This window comes from Octopus sinensis, unplaced genomic scaffold, assembly GCF_006345805.1.
Source record: "Octopus sinensis unplaced genomic scaffold, ASM634580v1 Contig16908, whole genome shotgun sequence".
NCBI classification, from domain to species: Eukaryota; Metazoa; Mollusca; class Cephalopoda; order Octopoda; family Octopodidae; genus Octopus; species Octopus sinensis.
In genome coordinates, this window is record NW_021834667.1 from 17,501 (window position 1) to 35,148 (window position 17,648).

A 17,648-nucleotide genomic window follows, 5' to 3' on the forward strand; every position below is an offset into this window, starting at 1 on the left:
GTGTATGTTCCCCTACCTCTCTAACTACAACATACTAGCTTTTTGCTTAGTGCATTCAAATATGTCTTAACTGAATTCCTCCAAATGGGAATAGGTTTATGGTTTTGACATTTGTACTACTCCTTCCTATATCTATAAATAGAAAATATTCTTTGTCTCCATCCAACCAAAAATAAAATCCCCCTTCCCCACTGACAGATCTAAATAACAAAGTAAACTCAATGATAAAATCTACAGTCAAAGAGTGAATTTGCTACTATCATGTTCTTAAGAATGAAATCAACCTATCTGTCTATATATCTACCCTCTTTATAATGTTGGCAAATGAAATAGAGATAAGAATATGCATTGTCTGTCTGACTGGAAAATTCTATAAGTGGCTGAAGATTGCTTGACATTTTACAACTGATGTAATACTTACAGTGTTTAATAAAATGAAGTAGCATGAAACAATTGTACTGCTCTACCTTGGATATACTTGTTGCTTATTTTGATTATAATCACCCCATTTGATTTATATGGATAAAACCATACAAAATTCTGGTGCCTTTGACTTAAGTACCATATTCATCTGAATCTAAATTTTGCTGATATATATATATATATATATATATATATATATATATATATATTATACATCTATTATATAAAATCTGTTCTGTGTGTGTGTGTGTTTGTGTCTTCTAGGATCTCGAGCATCCTCCATCTGATAGAGCTCAAATTTGATATGTAGATACCAACAGTATCAGAGCGTGTATTAGTCTTGAAAAAAATTACTAAAATCGATTCCAGGTGAGAATGCGATCGATAAAGCCTTGGGACCGTACATTTGTACATGCAAGTACATCAGCTGTTGCAATCGATACTACGTGTATGCTAGAAAAATGCACATGCAGTTTGCACAAAAAAGCCGGCCTGTTTGTTGTCTCAAATTTAGGTTAAATCAGTGTTTCTCAAAGGGGAGGTCTATGGGATAGTCGTACAAGTTGTTTTGAGAAAATTTGGTTTAAATGTTTGACAACTCAGCACCGTCCATTGGATGGAGGTGGGTGTTTTGCTCATATATATATATTTATTATATGAATATCTATATATATAAAACTGAGAATGTGTGTGTGTCTGTCTGTGGGAATCCCTAAAGCTTGAGAACTACACAACCAATTTCATTCAAATGTTACACATGTCTTACTTAGGGTCCATGTAGTGTCATGGGCAAAAAAAGTTTTAACTTTTTGCCTAGTGCGTGCCCACAGCAATATTATATCTTCTCCACTATTTCAGTATTACGTGTCAAAAGTGAAACAAAAACATCTCTATATTGTAATGTCAGATGCTTTCACTTTAATACTGAAACTGTTTAAGTGAAATTATTATATAACAGGTATGAACTGTAACTGGACATCCATTATGCTAGAAGATCTGCTATGGTCTTATATGCTACACCACTGGTTTTAAATTCATATTAATCAAGTTTATATTCAATTTTTCACCCTTATTATTTTAAATTTAAATTTACATGTGTATATATATATATATATAGATGTATACATATAGATGTATATATATATAGATGTATATATATATATATATATATAGTTATTTTATTAATAAATATTATAGTATAGAGAGATTTTATTCTTTATTTGTGAATTCATTCTAATTTAATATATATATATATATATATATATATATATAATATATATATATATAGATGTATATGTATATATACATATATATATATATATATATATATTATATATACACACACACATGTATATATGTAGATATGTATACATGTATATGTATAGCTGTATATGTATACATGTATATGTATAGCTGTATATATATACACGTATATGTATAGATGTATTTCTGTATAGATGTATATGTATATATATAGATGTACATGTAATATGTACACATATATATACACATATATACATGCATACATATATACACCCATACATACATCCCCCACACACATACGTAGGTGCAGGTATGGCTGTGTGGTAACAAACTTGGTTCCAAAATACATGGTACCCAGTTCAGTCCCACTGTGTGGTAACTTGGCATGTGTCTTCTGCTATAGCCTCAGACCAACCAAAGCCTTGTCAGTGGATTTTGTAGACAGAAACTGAAAGAAAGTTATTGTATATATATGTAAGTCTACGTGTGTTTCTTTCTGTTTCTCCCTCATCACTGCTTCAGAACTGATGTTCGTTTATTTACATCCCCATAAGTTACTGGTTTCACAAGAAACTGATAGAATAAGTACCAGGCTTATCAAAAGAAAAAAAAGCACTAGGCAGTGTCTCATATTTTTGTTTGCCTACTCAGTTGTATCTATCAATTTATCTTTGTGTGTGTGTGTGTGTATATATATATACATATATATATATATATATATATATATATATATATATATATGTATGGATTTCATTGACAGGAACTGAAACAAATCAATTGTATATATATGTATGTGTATGTGTGTGTCTTTGTCTCTGTGTTTCGCCCTCATCACTGCTTCACAACTGCTGTTCATTTATTTACATCCCCATAACTTACTGGTTTCACAAGAACAAACTAATAGAATAAGTACCGGGCTTATCAACATAAAATAAGCACTAGGCTGTGTCTCATATTTTTGTTTGCCCACTCAGTTGTATCTATCAATTTATCTTTGTATGTGTGTGTGTGTGTGTATATCTATATCTCTATCTATCTATCTATCTATCTATCTAAATCTATATATATATATATAACACCCTAATGGGGGCCTTAAGTCCCAAATTTTAGTCATTTCTTTTATGATCCAAAACTACGTCAAAAGTACTGAATGGATCTTTATGAAATTTGGAAATTATATTCTATGCTTAAGGGCCATAAACCCCATGACAATTCATATATTCTTGCTGTTGATGAAATTTGTACCATAGATATTAGGCACAAATGAAGTAATTATAAAATTTCATCTTCTTAGAAGTTAGAAAGACCCCTTCATCGGGACTTAACACCCACAATTTTGTCATTTTATCTAAGCAAAGACGAATAGTTGTACTCTTGGAAGCTGTGGGGTCATCTGAGCATAGAAGATGAGCATTATTTGTAATTCAGTGGTACAACAGTGTAAGAGCTTGCTTTGACATATACATAGATTGTGATTTCTGCAATGTGCTGCATAAATTGTCAAGTAAATGAGAGGCATCTTTGCTTCCACTGATTCAGTTGCAAAGTGTTGAGTAAAGTTATTTGATTGCAGATCTCCTTTCAGTCTTTTTATTATCATTGGGTCACACATAGTCCCCACATGGTAACATTGATTTCAAGGCCTTCCCAGATGAGTGACTGGTTATTCAAAGACATTTATAGATTGTATATTTATTCTGTCCAGTTACGTATCAGTATAGTGGTCATTTGCAAACTCCAACTTTCATTTCTCCTTAGCCCTCATGTCACACAGTTGTTAATGTTTATTTCAGTTGGGTCACGCCCTTCCAATTGCTATAGATTCGTAATGCATCTTACAGCTGTGCCTGTCACCTGGATGGTGAGGAATCCTATATTGGGAGTGGTAACGACTAGGGTAGGGTAGCTGACTGCTTATTGTGATCATTCATCTTTTGGTTTCCTGTAGCTTTGCTCTCTTTTACAAACCCAGTGAACATATATTTCCTATTTCAATGAAATTCAAACAATAGATATAAGACCCAAGTTAAAAAGATTCTCAACAATTCAACTTCTCTGCTTGACATTAAGACACTCACCCCCAACAGGGGCCTTAACTCTCATATTTTAGAGCTCCATGACCTTCATTTTTCAGGAGTAAAATCCTTTTAACAGGTTCAATAAGACTGGAATTTTGGAATATGTGCATAAAAATCAGTAGTATGGGATACATGTGGCATGATTACAGTTTTTTTAAGGTGTGTAAAGAGGAAATAACCCTCATCTGCGACTTTGATGAAATTCAAAACATAGATATTCCAGTTCATTACAGAAAATATAACAAAAAAGTCTAATTCCTCAATTGCATGTAACACGGGCAAAGCTGGGTATCTCTGCTAGTATATATATATATTTTTCTAGTTTCAGCTCAGAGCTGCGGCCATGCTGATGCACCGCCGTTTTGTGCTACACTGTTATTACGACAAACCTCGTCTAATATGTGGCACTTGGTGAAGAATGGAGTTTGATACAGCTACTCTCATTTGCACCTCTTGCCGTGAGGTAGGTTCATCTGGGACTCTTGACAGGAAGATGTCCAGCTTTGATTTAAAAACCGCTACATCTACTTTGTGCAAGTTCCTCAGACTCTTTGGGAGAATATTAAAAAGCTGTGGGCCCTTGAAACCCAGGCTGTTGCAGAAGCTGGTCCTGAAGCGTGATGGCATTGCTGGGATCTTTGGCACTATGCAGTGTCGTCCCCTTCTAGCATTGGTGTAGCTTACAATGCCAAAATTTGGCACAATTCCTTCCAGGATCTTCCAGACATATATTACTGCATACCTCTCCTGTCTTCTCTCCAGGGTGTAGAGTCTTAGCTGTTTCAACCTTTCCCAGTAGCTGAGCTGTTGCAAAGAGACGATCTTCTTTGTGAATCTTCTCTGGATTGCTTCAAGGTCCGCTGTTAATTTTACACTGGTGGGTGACCATAGCTGTGAGCAGTAATCCAGGCGACTGAGGACGAATGTCCGCCAGAGGACCATCATGGTTTCCTTATCTCTGGTTCTGAATGTTCATAGGATCCACCCAGCCAGTCGTCTGCACTTTGTCGCCATCCTGGTAATGTGCACTTGGAAAGAGGTATCATCACTCATGTCCATACCCAGGTCCCTCACAGACTCAGGCTCTGGGATTGAAATTCCCTGTGGACCGGTGTATCCTGTAAGTTTAATATTCAGTTTTGGATGCTGGTAGCGCAGGGCCTGGAATTTTTCAGCATTAAACTGCATATTATTATCCTCAGCCCATCTGTAAATTGAGTCCAACTCATGCTGCAGATGTGCAACATCGCTGGGGTTCTGTTTTTTTTTGAGACTTTTGTATCATCTGCATAGCTTGCCAGAGTGACTATCTGGGCATTTGAGGGCATATCTGAGAAGGCCACTATAAAAAGTAGTGGTCCCAAGACAGTGCCCTGTGGAACACCGCTCACTATTTGTGTGTTCATAGAGGTGGCTCCATTAACCACTACTGCCTGACTCCTATCTTTCAGGAAGTCATGCAACCACACTCCAAGTTTTCCAGCTATGCCGAGGTCACGTAGTTTGTGGCATATCATACCATGATCCACTTTGTCAAAAGCTTTTGCAAAATCAAGGTAGATTACGTCCACATTTGATTTGTTGAGTAACTGCCTCAACACCCAGTCATATTGCTGTAAGAGCTGGGTCAGGCAGCTCCTACCTGGTCGAAAACCATGCTGGGTATTACTCAGCAAGTTATTTTCCTCAAGGAATGCAATTAGTTTCTTTCTGACTATCCGTTCCATGACTTTGCTGATGTGTGAAGTCAGAGAGATAGGCCTATAGTTTTTGGCATCTGCTCTACTTCCCCCTTTATGTATTGGGCATATTATTCCCTCCTTCAGCTTGCTTGGCAGTTTGCCATTTACAAGAAAGCTCTGGAAGAGAATCTGGAGGGATTTTGCCAGGGGATGCTTACATGCTTTGAGGAGGATGGCTGGGAAACCATCTGGACCAGCAGCTGAGTTTGTGTCCACTTCATCTATGGCTAGTAGGACATCTTTTTCGCTAATGTCAATACATTCTATTGTAACTGCCTCGCTGGTTATAGGTGAGGCGGCAAAGAAGTCCACTGGTTCGTTCACTTGTCTGTGTTCCAACAGGGTGGTAAAGACACTTTTGAACTGGTCATTCAGCATCTCACTGATCATAGTTGGACTGTCTGTGAGGGAGCCATCCTTTTGGAGGAGGGGTCCTATCTTGTAGTGCACTAACAGCTATATCTCTTAAATCGATGAATTTCGTTGCCCAATAAAAATATTAACGATATTTTTTGAATATTTTCTTTAATTTTTTTTACCGAAAAGGCTTCTCCCATGGTTTTGAAGGGCCAGAAACAACAAAAACAAAACAATAATATGCCTAAATTACAATTTTGTTTTCAATTTTGTTTACAATAATGTTTTCTTTTGACACATTCTACCAGTATATGAAGTTTCGAATTGTTTAGTTAACTAGAAAATTCCGTCCATCAAAAGGAAAAGATCCAAAATAACTATCAAGAAACTATAAATAAATAATTATATTTCAACAACAATAATAATAATTTCAAACCCAAAACGATTCAAAATATTCAGGGTGAATAAATATGTCCTTGTTCAAGGAGTAATTTTCCCTGTTATTAGTTTGAATCAGGTTTGGTAGTGGTTGTAGCAAATTAAAGCCTAGAATTATTATACCAAATATTTATTTCAAAGTTTTAATTGCTTGCACAAATGTCTTATTTTAAAAAAAAATACGAATAATAGAATGCAAGAACCATGTAATTCTAGCCATTCAACTCTTTAAAACAATAATTGTAATTTAAATTCAAAAAAGTATTATAAAATTTACAATTAACTACTTCATTTTATTAACCACATAGTACATACTGACCTGTAATGACCCACTACTATTTCTATCACAATTCAGAGCAACCAACTCTGAAATCTATTTGAAATACAGTGTGACTATAAGGAATGTAGAATAATTCAAAGGAAAAGTGTTCTATAAATAACCACTCTCCTACAGTCCAGTAAAATTTGTCAACATCTACAAAGACTGCTGCTGGTGCTACTCTTTTACTTCTTTACTTATTTCAGACATTTGACTGTGGCCATGCTGGAGCACTGTCTTTTAGTCAAACAAATCGACCCCAGGACTTATTCTTTCTAAGCCTAGTACTTAGTCTATCAGTCTCTTTCGCTGAACTGCTAAGTTACGGGGACGTAAATACACCAGCATCAGTTGTCAAGCGATGTTGGGGGGACAAACATATACACATACATACATATATATATATATATATATATATATATATATATATATACACACACACACATATATACGACAGGTTTCTTTCAGTTTCCTTCTACCAAATCCACTCACCAGGCTTTGGTCAGCCTGATGCTATAGTAGAAGACACTTGCTCAAGGTGCCACGCAGTGGGACTGAACCCGGGACCATGTGGTTGGTAAGCAAGCTACTTACCACACAGCCACTCCTACGCCTATACTACCAGATTTTTACACAAAGAATCAGTTGTGAATAGCAGTTCATCATTGAACAACATGATTTACTGCAACCACTACCAAGCCTGATTCAAACTAATAACAGGGAAAATTACTCCTTGAACAATTACATATTTATTCACCCTGAAGAGATCGTACAAATTATGCAGTATAAATCCCTGCAAAGAAATATGCAGCAATTTGCAATTGACACATATCTGACAATTATTATGAATGAACCAAGTAGAAAGTCTAGGTGTTCAAATTCTTGTTTTCTTTATCAGTATTGTGATTTTACACTCTAAGTAGCTAGGAGACAAACTGTAGCATCAGATGGTAATTTTTAGGAAATATACCTTAAAATGGACCATCAGAAGAAACTGGCCATGGCACTTTACATAGATTAATGTGTTATCTCCCTGGATATTTATATCCCACCTCTTACTATATATACATATATATATATATATAATATATATATATATATATATATATATAATATATATATATATATATATATATATATAGGCATTGCTGTGTAGTTAGGAAGCTTGTTTCTCAACTACATGGTTTTGGTTCAGTCCCATTGTATGGCACCTTGGGCAAGTGTCTCCTGCTATAGCCACATGCCAACCGAAGCCCTGTGATTAAATTTGGTAGGTGGAAGTTTCCATCATGTTTGTACATGTGTGTGTATAAGTGCTTGTGCCTCCTAACAGAGGGGAGGGATATCATACAAAATGAAACAGAAAGTGAGGTGATGCATTAAAAAATGCAAGTTATGAATTTAATTTACTGATTGGTTTAATTTCAGGTGACCGAATGGGCTGTGGTATTTCATTTCCTCGGGATTACACTGTGGACCTATACAGTCAGGGCTCTGTATCAAACTCTCCTGAAGATGTCACAGATTTGGCTGATTTCAGTGATAGTAGTTCTGAAGACAACGAGATATGGGAAAAACAACATTCAGAAACTTGTGTTCGGGTAAATAGTACCACTGAACTTTATTTTCATATATGTTTGAGTGCATGATACAGAACAAGAAATTTAGCACTTTTTCATAGTTTTATGAACTATACATATTGCACTAAATATAAAATAAAACATAATTATTTAGTATATCGATTCATACCAGTACAAATATGAAGAAAATTGACTTATAGTTCATCAGAATGTCTGAAAAAAAGAACAGAAAAAAATAATTTCACAGAAGGCCAGTGGGGTCCAGTTGGCTCCCAATGACAATATTTTATGCTATAATGTCCATATGACTGGAAATTCTAAACTCAAAATGTGTGTGTGTGCATACATAAACTATTGACAATAAAAATCATGAGATATAAAATCATTTAGATAAAAAATGTAAAAGTTGCATAACTTTAAAAAGGACCCTGCCAGCCCACTAGTGTAGATCAGAAAGTTTTTTATAAATAAAGTTTGAATATGAAATTTTTAAGGATACAGAATAACAACTGTCAGAAAGATAATTTTTATCAGAACTCACTGAGGTTGACCCTTGAAACTTCAATCTCTAAATATAAACATCTTGTTGGGAAAAATAAATTGGGATCAATTTTTATGTGAAAAGGAGTTAAAGACAAATTATTTAGTTGCAAACTGGAAGAGTTATTGTAACTCTAACACCATGAGTTTTTCCATTTTCAAATGTCGCACTAGAATTTTTAACAGAGTTCCATTTCAAGCTAAATCTTTTTATGGGTATTTCAGTTTATTTAGGTCTACATTATTAGGTTCTATGCATACCTAGAGAGAGAGCAACAAGAAACCATTCAAATATATTTTTTCCTGAAAAGTCAATTGATAGTACATAGTGTACAAGCATGCTTGCTTACGTATGTAAATATGCATGGATACATACACACACACACACATATGCATGCATACACACACACATGCATTCACAGACATACATACACACACTTCCAACTTTCTAAAGTCCTTGTGCTGGTTATAAAAAGAATTGATTACACAGATATCATTATTATAGGTGGCAATTTCAGTGGTCATGCCAGGAAACATCTGTGTGAGTTTCTCTGTTGTATGGATTGTAGAAACCTGTGTTGCAAATAGCTTTTTTTTCTGTTTACAAAACAAAGCTCAGAAAGTCTGGTAGGGATCCAACTAATCCTCACAAGACAAATTGAAAGTTGTAGTGATCTCATGTATATATTTTGAGTTTTGCTATTGTCATATGTTCTTTTACCTTTTATCTTTTACTTCTTTCAGTCATTAGACTGCGACCATGCGGGGTCACCACCTTGAGGAATTTTAAGTTGAATGTACGGACCCCAGGACTTATTTTTTTAAAGCCTGGTACTTATTCTCTTGGTCTTCTTTTGATGAACCACAAAGTTATGAGGATATGAGCACTGTAACACTAGTTGTCAAGCAGTAGGGATGGGGGACAAACACAGACACATAGGCATATATACAATGGGCTTCTTTCAGTTCCCATCTACCAAATCCACTCACAAGGCTTTGGTTGACAAAAGCTTATAGTTGAAGATACTTCCTAAGGTGCCACACAGGCAGTGGGACTGAACCCTGAACCATGTGGTTGAGAAGCATGTAAATTATTTTAGCAAATGAGACATTTTACCCTATCAGAAATTTTAGACAATGGAAATCTGTGGAGCCCAGTTTTGACTACATTAAGCAAGGTTTGTTCAGACATACTATTGTTTTTTTGTATTATTCATTCAGTATCAGAAAAATCAACCTGCATTGATTCTATAAACACAATCCTTAAGAGCACCCTCCACTGGGGCCATGCCAACCATTTTCTTTCATCATCATCATCATCGTTTAACATCCGCTTTCCATGCTGGCATGGGTTGGATGGTTTGACTGAGGACTGGTAGGCCAGAGGCTGCACCAGGCTCAATCTGATCTGGCAAAGTTTCTACAACTTGAAGCCCTTCCTAACACCAACCACTGAGAGTGTAGTGGGTGCTTTTACATGACACTGGCACAAGGGTCAGTCAGGTGGTTCTGGCAACCACCATGCTCAAAAGGTGTTTTTTACTTGCTATCTGCATGGAAGCCAGTCCGGCGGCATTGGCAACGACCATGCTTGAATGTTGTTTTTCACATGCCACTGGCACATGTGCTAGTAGGGTGACTCCAGCAATGATCATGCTCGAATGGTGCTTTACACGTGCCACCAGCACGGGAGCCAATCTGTGACCCTGGCAACGATCACACTCGGATGTGCTTTTAACATTCTACTAGAATGAGTGCCGATCAGGCGGTACTGTCATTGGTCATGTCAGAGATTTTGATTTGTTTTCGCTTACCTCAATAGGTCTTCACAAGCAAAGTTCATTGTCCAATGAACAAATAAGGGGTACTCATAAGTGGGCCGGTTACACCCACTGACATAGGCCATGGGCGATGGTCTCACTTGGCTTGTCGGGTCTTCTCAAGCACAGCATATCTCCAAAGGTCTCAGTCACTTTTATTGCCTTGGTGAGGCCCAATATTTGAAGGTCATGCTTCAACACCTCATCCCAGGTCTTCCTGGGTCTATCTCTTCTGCAGGTTCCCTCAACTGCTAGGGTGTGACATTTTTTCACACAGCTATCCTCATCCATTCGCAACACATGACCATACCAGCACAGTCGTCTTTCTTGCACGACACATCTGATGCTTCTTAGGTCCAACTTTTCTCTCAGTGCACTTACATTCTGTTGTGTATGCACATTGACATTACTCATCCAGTGGAGCATACTGGCTTCATTCCTTGCAAACTTATTCATGTCCTCAGCAGTCACAGCCCATTTTTCACTACCATGTAGCATGGCTGTTTGTACACATGCATCATACAGTCTAGCTTTTACTCTGAGCGAGAGGCTTTTTGTCACCCACAGAGGTAGGAGCTCTCTGAACTTTGCCCAAGCTATCCTTACTCTAGCAGCTACACTTTCAGAGGATTCACCCCCACTACTGACTTGGTCACATAGGTAACGGAAGCTATCAACTACTTGTAGTTTTTCTCCCTGGAATGTGATGGAAGCTGTTCTCTGTGCATTTTCAGTGTTTATTGCTCCCGAGCATCTGCCACATACAAAAACTATCTTCCCCGTTGGCCTCCCTTTGATATTACTGCACCTCTTATGTGTCCATAGCTTACACTGGGTACATCTTATGGAGTTTCTACCTATGCCTTTTCTACAGATTGATCAGGGCCATCTACCTGAAGGGATTTGTGAACTTTGGTTTTAGCTAGGTTGATTCTAAGGCCCTCCAATTCTAATCTTCCACACCTGAAACTTCTCTAACCATTCATCTATCTCTCGTTTCCTCATTGACCACCAGATAAGAGATCAGAGGACCCTGTCAAAAGCTTCCTCCATGTCAACGAAAGCTAGGTACAGAGGCTTATCTTTGGCTGGATATTTCTCTTGCAGCTGTCTTACCAGAAATAAAGCATCAGTGGTGCTTTTCTCTGGCACAAACCCAAACTGCATCTCATCTAGACTGACTCTCTCCCTAATTAGTTGGGTTATGACCTTCTCCGTGACCTTCATTACCTGATCCAACAACTTGATGCCTCAGTAATTATTTATATCTAATGTGTCACCTTCACTTTTGTAGCAGTTGACTATGGTGCTGTTACACCAGTCATTGGGGTATGACTCCTTCATGTATCACTTGGTTGACTATACTGGTGACTAGGCTATAGCCAACACCACCAGATATTTTGAGCATCTCTATGGCGATTCCTGATGGGCCGGGGGCTTTCCCTGTCTTCACACTCTTAATTGCTTTATCTACTGAGGTACTGTCAATTTGGATAGCTGGTCCCTCTGTTGGGTCAGCATTCAGCAGACTCTCTTTCTCCCATTCATCACCATCATCGTTTAACGTCCGCTTTCCATGCTAGCATGGGTTGGATGATTTGACTGAGGGCTGGCGAACCAGATGGCTGCACCAGGCTCCAATCTTGATCTGGCAGAGTTTCTACAGCTGGATGCCCTTTCCTAACGCCAACAATTCCGAGACTGTAGTGGGTGCTTTTACGTGCCACCGGCATGGAGGCCAGTCAGGCTGTACTGGCAACAACCTCACTCGAATCTTTTTACACATGCCACCAGCACAGGTGCCAGTAAGGTGATGCTGGTAACGATCATGCTCAAATGGTGCCTTTTATCTGCCACTGGCACGGAAGCCCGTTAGCCACTCTGGCAACGATCATGCTTGGATGGTGCTCTTAGCACCCTACTAGCACAGGGCTCAAGTGCCAGTAAGGCGATGCTGGTAACGATCACACTCGAATGGTGCCTTTTATGTGCAACTGGCATGGAAGCCGGTTAGCTGCTCTGTCAGCGATCACACTTGTATGGTGCTCTTTGCACCCCGCCAGCACGGACGCCAGTCATCGAATTTGATTTTGATTTGATTTGGATTTCACTTGCCTCAACTGGTCTTCGCAAGCAGAGTTTAGTGTCCAAAGAAGGAAAAGGTATGCATAAGTGGGCTGGTTATGCCCCTGGCATAGATCACGAGGTTATGGTCTCATTTGGCTTGCCGGGTCTTCTCAAGCACAGCATATTTCCAAAGGTCTTGGTCAGTAGTCATTTCCTTGGTGAGGCCTAAAGTTCGAAGGTTGTGCTTCACCACTTCATCTCAGGTCTTCCTGGGTCTACATCTTCCACAGGTTCCCTCAACTGCTAGGGTGTGGCACTTTTTCACACAGCTATCCACATCCATTCTTGCCACATGACCATACCAGCGCAGTAGTCTCTCTTGCACACCATATCTGATGCTTCTTAGGTCCAACTTTTCTCTCAAGGTACTTACACTCCGTCGAGTATGCACACTGACATTACACATCCATTGGAGCATACTGGCTTCATTCCTTGCGAGCTTACGCATGTCCTCAGCAGTCACGGCCCATGTTTCACTGCCATGTAGCATGGCTGTTCGTACACATGCGTCATACAGTCTGCCTTTTACTCTGAGTGAGAGGCCCTTTATCACTAGCAGAGGTAAGAGCTCTCTGAACTTTGGCCAAGCTATTCTTATTCTAGCAGCTACACTTTCAGTGCACCCTCCCCCTCTACTGACTTGGTCACCTAGGTAACGGAAGCTATCAACTACTTGTAGTTTTTCTCCCTGGAATGTGGCGGAAGTTGTCCTCTGTACATTTTCAGTGTTTATTGCTCCTGAGCATCTGCTACATACAAAAAACTATCTTCCCAGTTAGAGGATAGGGGCTTCCGATACAGGTGGTAGGGGCAGGAGGGCGGGTATAGTGTGAAATAGCAAAATTTCATCTTCTGGATTCATATTTTTTGGGGGAGTTATTAAAATGGAGTAGTGTGTGCACTAGTTTATATAGGGTGGGGTGGTGGAAGAGGGGGAAGTGTTGGCGAAGCAAGTGGTAATTGAAACAGAGAGAGAGGATGCCAGAGTTAGGGTGGTCAGGGATAGAACACGAGGGAGAAAAATATTCTTTTGGGATTTTGGGTAACATAATTTAATGAAACAGCAATTGCTGATAATAGTGAAATAGAATTGAAAAATCTTAGAATTTTTGGTCAGCCAATCTGTGACAAAATTAGAGAAATATGTGACGATGTGACAAATTTGAATAAATGAATAGGTAACGAATAGTGAATGTGCAGGAAGGAACTTGAGTTTGTGTTAAGACCCAGGAAGACAAAAACTATGTTTACATGGTAATGAAATAGATAGAATAATGAAAGGAATCTCTTCTAAACATGAATACCAATCAGCTAGTACCCTCACAGTCTCTACTGCTGTCTCTCATTATCACTGATGGTCTGTCATGGCAAAAGCTTGTCCTTAATACAGCTAGAAACCACATCCAAATTCTTCTGTTTAGGACCAGAAGACATTTTAGCCCCAAACAGCTGTTGACACTCAACAAAGCTCAGTGGAGTAATGCTTCTACAGCTAGGAGGGTGCCGCTGCTATGCACACTGACATCCTGTGTTATATTGAGTGAAGGGCCACTCAGCCAATTGGCAATGGACAACTCTGGCCACTGGCATTCTGTCTCCTCTCTGTCTTTTCTATCACTATTGTAATGACCTTTGTTCCTTGGAGCTCCACCACTCACACCCTGACCCACTTCTCTCTCCACATCTTGTCACCTTGGATGTGTCCGACCCTTACCCCACCCCTGCCCTGCATTAACCACTATTCACAATACTTGTTCTCCAGAACATCATCTATCTGAAATCTCCTCTACATTCAAACAAGTAGCAAGAGTCAGCCCCATTATTGTCCATTGTTTCCTCAGCAAGAGCCTCTGTATGTTTAATCTGGAACAGCAGACTACTTGTCTCATGGATGCTGATTTCCTTCATCAGTTCAGCTGTTGATGGATATTAAGTACCATCAACTTAACTCCATGACCACCCTTACTGCATAAAGAGTCACTACACATACAATTTCAGTCAACTTAGTATTATTAGAGACAATTTCAGCAAAGTATGCTTGTCTTCTTCGCCGGCACCTAGATATTATACAAGTGTACAGCAATAGCAGAGTAGTGCAGATAGTTACAACCAAATCTCATTGCTTTCTACCAGATTGGCTGAAAGTTGCAAAATTGGAGGTCAATCATATACTTAACTAGGAATATACTTTTCCGATGTGGATATACATGTAATCCTCAAAGAGACCCCAAGTGACTGGCTTCCTTGCATTAATTATAGCGTGCTCAATGCTGGCAGTAACCCCAACATTACCCAAAACTCCATTTCAGAATTTTTCTTCATCCTTGAATGGTACACTAAAGAGTTGATCAAGCCTTTATGCAGTTTGCATTAAGTTTCAACATCTGTAGTTTACTGTATGTTAAAAGGTCATAACCAAGGATGGAAATTCTAGAAGATAACAGTTCTAGAGAGGAAGGATGCAGAAACTGTGTATGCTAGACCTGAGATGTGAAATATAAATGGTGTGATCAGAAAAGCAGGGGCATGTGGTTTGGGTTGGCCTGAGTAGAAGGGGTTTCATAAAAGTTGTTATTAGTAGAAGCAGAGAGGAATCAGTTGAAAATAGAAGTTGGTGCATGCTAGGAGTTGATCTTTGTTAATTTATTAGCAAAATTATTTGTTAATTTATCTAAACTAATTGTGAGCTAATCAGTGCAGGAAGTTTTTGCAGCAAAAGTACTGTAGCTTGAATACGGAAATGAAAGCTGTTCAGAAAGGTGTTTCCATTGTTAGTAACATAGGATGTCTGTTGTGAAAGCAAAACTTTTTGAAACTTATATAAGAAACATAATAATGCATGGTAGTGAGACATGGACATTGAATATGGTAGATCTGCAGTGGCTGGTTGGAGATTAAATGAGATGAAAATGATTCATTGAATATATAATGTTTGCATGCATGAAAGACAGAGCACTAGTGAACTGAGATAGTGATTAGGTATTAAATGAAACAATCTAAGTGAGCAAGAGAGCTGATTCTGCTAGTATAAGTATGCAATGCCAATGGGTGATGAAACAGACAGGAAAACATAAGTAGTCAGATCAGTCAGGTCTCTGGGTACTGGTCTCACAGAAGAGAGAGCAGAAAACAAAGTAGTAGCAATATACTGTACAGTAGATTCAGCCTACCCCATGATAGTAAAGAAAAACAGATAATAAATATAGATTAGGATTCTGATAGTATCAATATTCTACTATGTGGTTGGTCATAGTAGGTAGGCAATGAACATACATACCACAAAAACATTACATCAGGTTTGAAGTGGACAGCAGTTGGCAGAACAGGTAGAGCTAAAGATGAAATACTTTGGGGCATTTGTTTACATAAGTTTAAGTCCTACCAAACCAACTTTGCTTTTCCTCTTTCCAAAGTCAATAAATGCAAGTACTGGAGTTAATAAAATAATGCTGCATTACGGCACACTCCAATGTTCAAAACCAGTAAAAGAACAAGCTTGATTGCAACAGAATTTTTATTGTTTCTGAATAAACAGATTAAATTTATTGATCAAAATTTTTTAATGATTTTCATGCTTTTTCTGTTTTTACAAATAGATTTTCATTCTTTTTTCTTTTCTCTCGAAGTGCAAACTGTTTCTAGTTACATATTTCTCAATTCCTTTTCTTCTTGTCAGGTCTTCTTCACCAGAAACGGTCGTACAATTGGCAGTCGGGAAATGAAAATTTCAAAGGATGGTCTCTATCCAACTATTGGCATGTTGAGCAGTGATGAAAAAGTAAAAGTGGACTTACGGCCATTAACTGGCTAATTAAAAGAAGAAAAGTGTGTGTGAGCGAGCGAGTGAGTGTGTGTGAGTGTACATGCGTATGCATGTGTGTGTATGCTTGTGTCTCTCTCTCATGTATATGTGTGTGTGTGTATGTACACAGACACACAAATATACATGACAACAGTGGAAGGAGTAAGATTTTTTCACAGATGTTTCGACTGAGATTTGCATTGGTGCTTATGAATAGTTTTCATGAGTGGACAGCACAAAACTCAAAATAAACAACTATGAAAATTCCAGAGTTCTCACTGTCATTATAACTATAATTAACTGTACAGTATGTATTGCATTCTTTTCTCTTTGATTTCTTTTAACAAATGCATATCTGTATGTGTGTGTGTGTGTGTGTGTGAACAATATTTATATATTGAATTAGTGCTTAAGCACTAAAATATATCTACTGAATTTAAGAGCTTACTTATTAATATGTTGCCAAACTCCAATATAATATTATTATAATATAATATAATATTATTACAATGTAATAATCATAAATGGAATGAGTTTGCAAATATATTGAGTAAAAGGAATGTTCAGAGCAACATATTTAGAATAATAAAAAGTAAAGATTTTATACATTTTTCATAAATTCTTTTTAAATCCTACAACTGTTTTCATTGTTAAAATGCAAACATCATCATGTATATACTCATTACATAATTAATACACACACACATATATATGTAAATCTGTATAGGTAATATATGTATATGTATCTGTATGTAATATTTATATATATATTTATATTGATTATATATATATATAACAGTGGTGCATCAGCATAGCCCCAGCTCTGAGCTGAAACAAGAAAAAAAACTCCAAAAAAACCAAAAAACTAACATACCCATGTGTCATAAAAAATGCCGACAGTTTTGTTAATGATAGAAAATGGCACATCAACACAAAGGGAAAAACCATTAATAAATGTTTGCAATCAAGTAAATGTATGTACATACACAGAATTGAAACACTTGGTGAATCAGATACAACTGGGACATCTTATTTATTCTTTACATTAATCTTAATCTTAAGATTAAGATTAATGTAAAAAATAAATAATGCTGAATCAAAGTAACACCAAATATATAGTGCGTGTGTTTTTATTGGCTAAACTGGCAAAATGACCATT

At 37.6% G+C, this 17,648-nt stretch overlaps 1 protein-coding gene across 1 annotated transcript; it reads left to right on the forward strand.

Moving 5' to 3' along the window:
• Window positions 1-7,879: 7,879 nt before the first annotated feature.
• LOC115230956 (SPRY domain-containing protein 3-like) lies at window positions 7,880-17,093 on the forward strand. Its single transcript, XM_029801060.2, has 2 exons — window positions 7,880-8,221; window positions 16,364-17,093. Exons 1-2 carry the CDS (start codon window positions 8,057-8,059, stop codon window positions 16,496-16,498), a joined length of 300 nt encoding a protein of 99 aa, XP_029656920.1. The 5' UTR covers window positions 7,880-8,056; the 3' UTR covers window positions 16,499-17,093.
• The last annotated feature ends 555 nt before the right edge of the window (window positions 17,094-17,648 follow it).

Coding starts and splice junctions, on each gene's coding strand:
- LOC115230956 (XM_029801060.2), top strand. CDS start 8,057: ATGGGCTGTGGTATTTCATTTCCTCGGGATTACACTGTGGACCTATAC. Junction 8,222..16,363: donor ATTCAGAAACTTGTGTTCGG/GTAAATAGTACC, acceptor TCTTCTTGTCAG/GTCTTCTTCACCAGAAACGG.